The sequence below is a fragment of the Malus domestica genome, chromosome 01 (genome assembly GCF_042453785.1).
Source record: "Malus domestica chromosome 01, GDT2T_hap1".
In the NCBI taxonomy this organism is placed as follows: Eukaryota; Viridiplantae; Streptophyta; class Magnoliopsida; order Rosales; family Rosaceae; genus Malus; species Malus domestica.
The window spans coordinates 24,857,556-24,868,985 of record NC_091661.1 but is presented as its reverse complement, the minus strand read 5'-3'; the positions used below and the strand labels follow the sequence as shown (position 1 = coordinate 24,868,985).

Below are 11,430 nucleotides of genomic sequence, written 5' to 3'. Positions count from 1 at the left end.
GATGATTGCTTTGATCTTCTCGGGATTAGCCTCAATGCCTCGTTGGCTTATCATGAAACCTAAGAATTTGCCAGAGCCTACGCCGAAGGCACATTTGTTAGGGTTCAACCTCATTCGATACCTCTTCAGAATGGTGAAAGTTTCAGATAGGTTGGTGATGTGTTGGTCAACATGTTTGCTCTTGACTAGCATATTATCAACGTAAACTTCCATGCTCTTCCCAATCTGTTCGGCGAACATTGAATTGACCAGTCTCTGATAAGTCACTCCTGCATTCTTTAGGCCGAAGGGCATGACATTATAGCAATATAGTCCCCTGTCTGTAGTGAAGGCTGTGTGTTCTTGGTCCGAAGGGTTTATGAGGATTTGGTTGTATCCTGAGTAAGCATCCATGAAGCTTAGGAGTTCACACCTTGCCGTAGAGTCTATAAGTCTGTCTATGAGAGGAAGAGGAAAGCTATCCTTCGGGCATCCTTTGTTTAAGTCGGTGTAATCGACACAAATTCTCCACAAGACCTTTTGGAGCATGAGATTTTCCTTGGTCGAATTCTTCTTAACAAGAACAACATTTGCTACCCACGTTGGATAATTGACTTCGCGGACGAAGCCTATGCCTTTGAGTTTTTCAACTTCTGCCTTCATTGCGTCGTACCGTTCAGCGTCATAAGATTTTCGCTTTTGTATCACTAGCTTGGTCTTGGGGTCAATACTTAAGCGATGACAGATTATATCGGGAGAGATGTCTAGCATGTCCTCGTATGACCAGGCAAAGACCTCAATGTTCTCTTGCAAAAACAAGATCAATGACAACTGAATGGGTGGTGACAAGGTGGTGCCAATCTTCACCATGCGATCCGGATAATCTTTTGAGATAGAGACCTTCTCCAACTCTTCAGCGGGTTGTGCTTGCTGGGTGAAAGATTCATCTCGAGGGTCTTCGGGTTAACTATTGCCACTGTGAAGATCCAAGTTGGCTTCGTCTGGGCTAGTATTTATGACTTGGTCATTTATACAAAGGGTTTCCTTGGGCACAGGCAGGTGCTGTTGCTTGACCGAAGTGTTGTAACATGATCGTGTACTAAGCTGATCTCCTATGATGTAACCATTACCATAGGGGGTTGGAAATTTCATCAACAACATATTTGTAGATACCATGGCTTTGAGATCATTGATGCATGTGCGTCCGAAGATGACATTGTATGTCGTTGGGCAATCAACCACCAGGAAGTTAGTGGTAATGGTAGCTGTGTAAGGGCATGTACCAATGGTGAAAGGTAAGTGTATGATCCCCAAATGTTGCACGATATCACCAGAGAAGCTTATTAGAGGGGCAATCGAGTGATCGAGCAAGTGTTCAGCTACATTAAGTGCCCTGAAAGCTTCAGCAAACATGATATTGACCGAAGCCCCCATGTCTACCAGGATTCGTCGTACTTCAAAGTTGGTTATGTGAGCTTCCACAATCAGTGGGTCGTTGTGAGGGTAGATGATACCTCTTTCTTCCTCAGGGTAGAAACATATTGGATCCTAGTTAGGCTTTTGATACTTACCTCCCCTGATTTCTTCCACGTGAAACACTTGGTGGCCAGACCTTAAAGCTCATTCACTATTTTTCATGGCCCTGTTGGAAGATTTAGATATGGGTGTGCCACCACTTATGGAATATATCACATTCACCTAGCGTTGGTTACGGTTACCCCTTGGAGGGTGAAGGAGGAATTGATCAATTTTTCCTTCACGTGCCAAAGCTTCAATATGATCACAAAGGGTGATACACTTCTCGCCATCATGGCTGTTATGCTCGTGGTAGCAGCAAAACGTGCCCGTGTTCTTCGTGGGCTTGTAATCCGCGTGCCTCGGCTTTGGCTTCGGTATCAAGTATGCTATGCTGGGGTAAATGGCCACGCATGTGGCGTTCAAAGGTGTGTATGCCTCATACCTCGGGGTAGGGGTTGTCCTGACACGTGCTTGACCCACTGTGTTGACTGCCTGGGGTCGGGGATTATCATGGCGATACCCTTGGTTATCACGGTAGTGTCCCTTACTCTTTTTACTAAAATGAGACTGGTGAGGATGGAAATCTTTCCTTTTGCCCTGAGATTGATATGTATGTTGACTTGGCAAAGTATTAAGTAAGGCAGGGGGAGGCATCACTGTTGTTTGGAAGGTCGAGGTCTTCTCATTTGGTTGGATCTGGCTTCCATTCCCTACTTGCTGATAAAGGGTGGTTGTGGGGGGTTTCCCTTGATATGTCCTTGCCTCGACGGAGGCATGGTTGTAAGCATGTGCCATCACCTTAGTGTAAGTTTTTCAAGTGTTAGCATTGATCATGTACTTGAAAAAATAATCACGTAGGCATGCCGTGAAGGCCTTGAGGGCGGTCTTATCATCTGCCTTAGCGCAGCGAGAATACTCATGGCTGAAACGACCAGCATACTCTCGTAGTGACTCATCCGACTTTTGGCGAATAGTGTACAAGTCATTTGCAGAATGCAAGCGATCAGTCTGGAAGATATGTTGAGAGACAAACAGTTTCCTCAGTTCCTCAAATGAGTCTACTGTCTCAGGTGGAAGACGGCAATACCTAGAGCTCCGCCAGAGAGGGTAGAGGGGAAGATAAGACATTGCTCTTTGTTGGTGTGCATCCGATATGCCATGGTGGACTCAAAGAGGTTAAGTTGTTCAATTGGGTCCTCCATTCCAGTATAGAGTTGTAAACCAAGCTTTTGTTTTGTCTTCACTTGAATGGGGGTGTAAAGGATCCTTCTTGTGAGAGGGCCAGGCCCGGGTTGGTTCCAATCAAGTATCTCGACCTGACGTTCGGCCTTCAACTTGTTTACTTCATCAATGAGCTGTAGGACAAGAGGGTCTTGAGTGGAGTCATGTACCACTAGGATTTTCTTTCGTAAGTCTCCATCACCTCTTAGAAGTAGGAAATTTTGAGCAAGAGCGTGTGATTTTTCCTTGGACTCGCCGTACTGACTTCTAGGGCGAGTCTGTCAGAATACCTCAGAGTCCACTGTACCTTCATGTTCCTCTAGGACATGTCGTTCTTTCCCTAGATTGGCAGCTAGCCTGGGTCGTGGGAGGGGACCGAGTCTTTCAGAAACCCTTGGGTCATTGATTTTCGAGCATATGTGGAGGGGATTCTCTCGACGTTGCTTTAAAAAGTCTCGGCAGTCACGATAAACGGCTTTCGATCCTTCCAACCCTTCTCCAATGAGGTGTCTTCCTCCACTTCTCCTGCTTCGGGTCGAAGCAGCTGGGTTGAGAGAAGTCTCATGTTGATCAATGTTTTGATGATTAGCTCGCTCCTCATCAGGGATACCCATGTCAAAGGAAGATAACCTTCCGTGTTGAGGGCACCCAGATGATGGTTGATGTCTACAGGGGCAGCAAGCTCGCGTGTTTGAGTACGCATAGTTTCGTGAAGCGTCTCAAAGAGCTTCTCATACTGCTCCTGGAGGACCTCATTCTTCATTGCTATTTTGTTGTTTTGAGCTTCTAGCTCATCGACTTTAACTTAAAGAGCAACCCTCTTTCCTTCCTTCTTTCGTTGCTTCGCACTAGGTGCAAGAGGGGTGTCATTCTGTGTGTTGTGGCTTCCTTCGCTCCCCATGTTGAAGAGGGATGCCTGGTCAAAAGAGAATGTACGAATGGTGGAAACCAGCTTGACAAAGCTGAAGAGAGTGGGAATAAGTGTCGTTTCCCACAGACGGCGCCAAATGTTGATGCACAAAATCAGTGAGGACTTTGGTACAACAGAAAGTGTTAAGTTTGTGACCTTCGCTAGATTGCTCCGGTCACTAGTGTGGATAAGTAAGTAAATGGATAAGGACAGGGAAGCAAACACAAGATGTACGTGGTTCACCCAGATTGGCTACATCCACGGAGCAAAGGAGTTCTCATTAATTGTGAAGGGTTACACAAGTACATAGGTTCAAACTCTCCTTTAGTGAGTACTAGTGAATGATGTAGTACAAATGACATTAGGAAATATTGTGAGAGAATGATCTCTATTTATATAAGAGAGTTTCTAGTTTCATTCTGACATTGACACGTGTCGTGTTGTGATTGGCTTCTGATGTTGACACTTGTCGCACTATGATTGGCTTCTAATGTCGACACGTGTCGCACTGTGATTGGCCTCCTGGTTGTAGGGAGACTCTTCTGGGTCCTTGACGATATAACGTTGACCGGTGCTCAATAGTTTCGGGATTGGTCAAGTATGGTACAAACAAGTTGCAATCTTGCAATGTTGCTTAATGACCAAATCGTTTTTTTGTTCTAGACTAGTCCTCAGAGATCAACTCAGTAAAAAATCAATCAAACCAGAAATTGTTAAACCATTTAATTAATATTGTCGTAATTTCAATGTTTAAGTATAAAAAAAATATTATGTATATTTATTGAACAATTAAATGACTAAATGATTTTGTATTTAGTTATTTTTCTTTGTAGAGATGATCTTTGAGCAAGCACTCCACTAATAAACAAAGAAACTCTCTCTTCCTACAAAAGCAGGGTACTCTCCATATTTCTAGTTTGTTCAGTACCATTTTTATCCATTATTTTATTAACAATACCAAGGAAATGATGAAGCAATAAATAGAGAGATTTTCAATGTGCCGGCCGTGTTGCTTTAAAATTTGAAAAAAAAAATCGATCAATTATATTATAAAACTAAGTGTACCAGACAATGTTTCCGACTGAAAAATGTCTCCAAGAAATGAGAGCACATTTATATACATTTATTTCATTAACAACAAGCTTTTTAACTAAAATGGTCCATAGATTTGCATAACTGCTCACTTTAGTTCATGAGATTTGAAATCGATAGAATTGGTTCATGAGTTTGTCCACAGTCAATCATTTTGGACATTTCTTGAAAAATCTCAACAAAATAAGGATAAAATAACAAAATATCCTCAATTTTTGTCAAATTATTTTGGCCTATTGTTTATTATATTGAGAGTAATTTTGTCATTTGGATCTTTATTTAACATAATTTTTCACTGAATGACCAAAATGATTGATGGTGGACAATCTCATGAACCACTTATATTGATTTCAAATCACAGAAACCAAAGTGAGGCAAATCTCAGATACCATCAAGCAATATACTTTAAAAAACGGTTTTGGGTGCGTAGATGCTAGACGAGGATTTAGCCTTTTAGGATGCAGAAAGTCATCGCACTTGAAATGCCTTTAACAATTATCGGTAATATGAACCATGTTCTTAGCATCTAGATGCTTGAAATAATATAGCAGGGTCGAAAAATAGATCTGCAGGCCTGCAAATTTACTCCTAAACGTTAATGCCAAAACGGTTCTGATTTCTTAATATAGAAAATTTGTTGCGAGTTCGCTTTCATATCGAACAAATTAACCTTTTAACCAAAGGATCGAATGACAGAGTCCCTTAACTGTAAAAAAAAAAACAAAACAGTGAGAAACAAGCACAGACTTGAATCAAAAAACAACAAACTGGTTCTTCCCATAAAAGCAGGCACTCTTGGTTTGAAATTTGTATCATTACAAACTAAACTGTTTCTCGTAACATTTCTCAGCTTCTTTTGTTGAATAAAAGAATGCGTCGAGCGGGGGGTTCCTAGAAGTAATAGTCCCTTCTCTTCCAGAAGGGTGGGTGCTTTGCGCCCTACATCGACTGTTGCTGAGGAACTAATCTAGCCTTATCTTCTATTAAGTTTTTAAAAAAAAACCTTAAAGATGAAGCATGATAGATTGGAGAAAAGAAAATCAGGCAGTCATGCTTTAGATATATTTAGGGACGACGAGACTTGGGTTTATGATTCATCCATAGATCATAAAGGACGAGTTCCTCGCCGTGCTTCTACCGGTGTTTGGAAAGCTTCTCTGTTTATCATCAGTAAGTGCCTCTGTGTGTTTGTGTGTGTCTTTATATTATTCAAATCATCTTTGAAAGCCAGCATTTCATTCTTTTTTTTTTTTTTGTCAAAGCATTTCATTAATTTCTTGAACTCTCTTAACCCGTTAATTTCTGAGTATATAATCGGCCATCTTCGATCGTATATATTTGTTTGTCATATACACGATCAGCTGTGTAAAGCTGTTTCCGGTTTTATATATTTGTTTGTCTATCTCTCTCATCACAGTGATTGATATATTTATTTTTGTTGTAGCGATTGAATTTAGTGAAAGGTTAAGCTGGTTTGGACTATCAACAAATCTCATCTCCTACCTCACCGGAGTGCTTCATCAAGAAATCAAAACAGCAGCCAAAACTGTGAACTTTTGGTCAGGAGTGACAACATTAATACCCTTAATTGGAGGATTTTTAGCAGATGCCTACACTGGCCGATTCGGCATGGTTATGGTTTCATCCTTCATTTATCTAACGGTGAATATATTAAGCCCTAACTTACCAGAGAAATTTACCTGCACAAGGGATGACACTATGGTGGTATCTTTAGTAAGTGACGTATTGTCATGTATCATTCGCTAAGGATACTACCAAAGTCCCCTGTCGCAGTTTTTCTCCCAAATTTATATTCAATCGTACTACTCATAAATATTGGACTAACACCTTATACAAAATCCTTAAATCATCAGGGTCTAAGTCTGCTGACAATGTCGCAGTTCGTCCCTAGTCTAAAGCCCTGTGATACAACCCCCTGCCGACTGCCGCCTCGAAAGCTTCATGAAGTGGTGCTTTTTGTTGCCTTGTATTGCATCTCTCTTGGAACTGGAGGGCACAAACCATGTCTTCAGAGCTTTGGAGCAGATCAATTCGATGACGATCACCCGGTAGAACGAATCAAGAAAATGTCCTACTTCAATTGGTGGAACTTTGCAACCTGCTGTGGGCTGCTTCTTGGGGTGACTGCTATTGTCTATGTTCAAGACTTTTTGGGTTGGGGTGTTGCTGTTCTTGGTCTCACAATCTTCATGGCTTTTACAGTTGTCACCTTCTTTATGGGGAAGTCTTGCTATAGGTATAGGCTCCCAGAAGGAAGCCCTATGATCCCTTTGTTGCAGGTATTTGTTGCAGCCATAAGAAAAAGAAAGTTGGCCCATCCTTCAAACCCTGCTTTGCTATTTGAAGTTCCCAAGTCTCAAGCCCATGGAAGGCAACTACTTCATACAAATAGGCTTAGGTGAGCAAACATATGCCTTCATTATCCAATTACAATTTATTATTGAATGCAACCATTTAGACAATATAGACCGCATTGTTGACCACATCTCAAATAGAGACAGAATCGCAGATTTTTGTTAGTTCATTGTCATTTGCTCTAATTCGTAGGTTTTTAGACAAATTTTTTATCCATAAAACTTATTTACCATATTATTGACCACTTCCCAAATATAGAGGTACGACCTGTTTTTGTAAGTGTGTTTCGTCTTTGTAAAAAATCGTTCAGTAAATGTGGTTGAAATAGCAAGACTCAGTATGTATTTAGCTTTGTTTTCTTAGGTTTCTAGACAAGGCAGCGATCATAGAAGAGAATGAGAGCACATCTTGTTTGCAACAGAAACACAATCCTTGGAGATTGACAACACTGACAAGAGTGGAGGAGGTGAAGCTTCTTTTCAACATGATCCCCATATGGATAACCTCAATACCATTTGGATTATGTGTCGCACAAGCCCCAACATTCTTTGTCAAACAAGCTGCAACAATGAACCTTAATATCACTGACAACTTCAAAATCCCACCAGCCGCAATCAACTCTCTTGCGGCCATTGCAATGTTGATCTCTGTCGCAGTCTATGACAAGGTTCTTGTTCCGGTTCTAAAGAAAATCAACGGCAACGAACGAGGGATGACCATCCTCCAAAGGATTGGAGTTGGCATGGTTTTTTCAACAGCATCAATGACAGCTGCAGCATTAGCTGAAACAAAAAGACTAGGAGTTCATAATCCAAAATCTCTGAGTGTGTTGTGGCTAGCTCCCCAGTACATAATTCTAGGGTTTGGAGATGGGTTCACTCTGGTAGGGCTACAAGAGTACTTCTACGACGAAGTTCCCGACAACATGAGAAGCATAGGGATTGCTTTGTATCTGAGTGTGATAGGAACTGGGAGCTTCATAAGTAGCTTTCTGATTATGGCTGTGGATGGTATCACCGGAAAGGCAGGGAAAAGCTGGTTTGGAAAGGACTTACGTTCAAGCCGTTTGGACAATTTCTATTGGCTTTTGGCAGCAGTGAATGCGGTGAATTTCTTTGCTCATGTGTGGGTATCTATTCGATATACGTACAAAAATGTGGAGAGGAGGAGGGTAGTGCCTGATAATGTTTCTGAGTGTAGCAGCAGTGATCAACTTATGCCTTGATAATTATTATGTGTAAATGAGGAAATTGAGCATGCTTAATGGTTCATTACGTTTGTCTTGTTGAATGTTGAACAAATTTGTTTAATGTTTTTAAAATTAAAAACTTCCTCATTGTCAATTTTTTTAATTAGGATACAACAAACCAGCCTTATCCCACTATTGAATCCTAAAGCGTCGTTGGGTTTGGTTTTGTTTCAAGTCTTCCGTTATTATATCTAGTATTAAAACAACTAATATATCCACTATTCTAATTATTCAACAATATTCAAAATAAATTTCCCTATTTTTAGCACTGTAAAAATAGGGATGTGCTATCAACGCACCCCATTTTACTTTTCACACACCCTTTGTTAATTTCTGTTTGTTGATCTTCTTCAATTCATCCGATCCGACGGCCGAAAATTAGAAGGGTGTGTGAGAAGTAAAAAAAGGTGTGTGGATATCACACCCCTAAAAATATCATGCGTTACTACAAAATAACAAACTAACAATCTATTTATCTTAATAGCAATATTGTGTGGTATGAAACATAATACTAAAGTGGGGAGAACAAAAGAATAACAAGTGCAAAAGAAATTATAAAATTAATATAAGCAGTTCGATTCAACTTAAGTTGTTTTCATGGAGGGCAGATTTAACCAAACAAAGCGAATTACAGTTAAGTGAATCGAAATGCTCAAGGAGTTAAATAATCTCAAGACATCCAACTAAGATGTAAAGGCATCTGTTCTCCCTTCTGAAGAGAATCCAGTTCTCCATCTGGGGACTCTGCCTTTGAAAAATTCAAGCCAAAAATCTCAAGACATCCAACTAAACGCTCCTGAAAATCCAACACGATGTACCTGAGCACAGCGAGACATGGAGGAGGAATGCAGCTTATGGAAGCTTAGCGAGCAGTGGTCTACAGAAGAGTACTGGTTGTAGAATTAGTACAACAGCCGAAACTTCCTTGGCTTTAACTCTTCAAGCGAAAAAGTGAGCATGTCGATCGGAAAGAATTAGGGTATAAAAGAAAAGATCCATACGGCATGATTCCACAGGGCAAAGCTTTTGTTAATTAGTTGCTAGTGTCGATATTTTCATCGAAATATCCGTGAAATCAATGATCAATATGGAAAGTTGGGGGGTGCAAATTTCATGCATTTCACCTTATATTGGCAAGAGAGATGAAAAATAATGAATATCCCGATTCAATATATATATTTTTGGGAAAAAATAATAAATATCCTGATTCAATATATATATTTTTTGGAATCTTAATGAAATACTTCTAGTACTGTTCATTTTTAACGTTAATGACATTTTTACTCTAAAAAGTCACTTATAATACTATTCACTTACAACACATTTTTGTCTTTTTGATTAAAACTCAAAGTTTTTTTTTTTTTTTGAAAACTGGAATAGATAACCAGGGCAAAGATGCCAGAAAGTACACATAAAGCCAACAGAAAGGCCAACACAAAATCAAAAACAACCCAAGCAGGAAAGGGGATGGATAGACAGACAGTAGAACCAAGTTCCACTGTCACCCCACTCCTACCAACAAATCAAGGGGGACAAGGCAAACCATCTTTATCAAGAACATGAACCAACGAAGATGGAGGTCGGTTGACCTAACAAAAACTGCACATCTCCGTACAAAGACGCGACGCCAACAGATCCGCCGCTCGATTAGCTGACCTTGAAACCCAAGTCCAGCGACAATCCTGAAAGGACTCTCCTAACCGTTTAGCAACAGTTAAGGTAGGAAAGGCCTCCCATTTGCCAGTCTCCAACGAAGACGATAACGCAGAGATAGAATCCTTAGAATCAAACTCCACAATGATACAACCAAGACCCAAATCCGCAGCAAGCTCACAACCCTTAACCAAAGCCAAAGTTTCGGCAGAGGCAGCACTAGGAGCAGAGATAGGCTCCTGCCTGGCAGTAACAAACTTCCCCCGCTCCGCCCTGATCACGACCCCAACAAAACCCGACGAATAGGAAAGAGACCAGCTGGCATCAACATTAACCTTAAAAAAAGGGGAAGGAGGAGGGGACCATCGAACCTCCTGACTGACCTGAGGCAACGCAGCAGTGGTCATAGGGGCAGGAACACCATTAGCTTAAAAAAAAGTCCATTGGCAGTGCGAATGGCCATAAGAACTTGAGATGGGCTGAGAGTAACGTGCTTGAACAAAAAATTATAGCGAGCTTTCCAAATATGCCAACAGGAAAAAGCAATATAAGAAAAAATCCCACACTGCTACTCCTTCGACCTAAAACGACAGGAAGCAACGAAAAGAATCCAATTCAACCAAGAAGAGATGGAAGATCGATCAATTCTGAGATTAAGCATGCCTCCAAAGCCCTTTTCATTTGTTTTCCTTGTATCTTATCGGAACTGAAATTTGAATTTTTTTTTTGAGAAAATGTTTATCTAATTTTGACTAACTTTCTACTGCAAACTTTCATAATTTTTGTTGAAGACGATTGCTATCAATATCAATATTTTTATAAATTTGCACATTGATATTTTCACGTCTATCGAAATTTTAAATACTAATTAATTTGCGGAGAAAAAAAGTTAAAGAAATTATTGTATAATATTAAAATACCGCCTCGTAATATAACCAATCCACCAACATAAGTTATAACATGGTGCAATCAGAGGCCAAGAGCTGGTGGGATAATGGAATTTATATATATATATATATATATATATATATATATTTTTTTTTCAATTTATGTGCTACATTCCAAATATTTCTGAATTTTTTTGGCAATGTCGTGACACCTAGTCACAACCCATGATGGGATGGCTAACAACGCTAAACAAATGGAAATAATAAGATAAAAAGTAATCAGATCATGGTCTTTGCACTAACCGTCATTAATTTTATATTGTTAGTAAGGAAAACGTTTCTTGTTAACAAAAATATTATCTATATTAAAGGGTAGGCGAATAATAATATGGTTCAAATTTACTTTTGGCGAAAATTGAATTTAAGACATCAGTTACCAAAAAAAAAAATACCATTAAATTGTAATACTAGCTAAGTGACAATAAAAACTCTTAATAATGAAACATTAATATTTTCTCGTTTAACGTAATTTCAATTACTCAACC

At 39.9% G+C, this 11,430-nt stretch overlaps 1 protein-coding gene across 1 annotated transcript; it reads left to right on the top strand.

Moving 5' to 3' along the window:
- The first annotated feature begins 5,730 nt into the window (after positions 1 to 5,730).
- LOC103436236 (protein NRT1/ PTR FAMILY 5.6-like) lies at positions 5,731 to 8,373 on the top strand. Its single transcript, XM_029107222.2, has 4 exons — positions 5,731 to 5,890; positions 6,165 to 6,382; positions 6,595 to 7,139; positions 7,460 to 8,373. Exons 1-4 carry the CDS (start codon positions 5,731 to 5,733, stop codon positions 8,319 to 8,321), a joined length of 1,785 nt encoding a protein of 594 aa, XP_028963055.2. The 3' UTR covers positions 8,322 to 8,373.
- Positions 8,374 to 11,430: the final 3,057 nt, after the last annotated feature.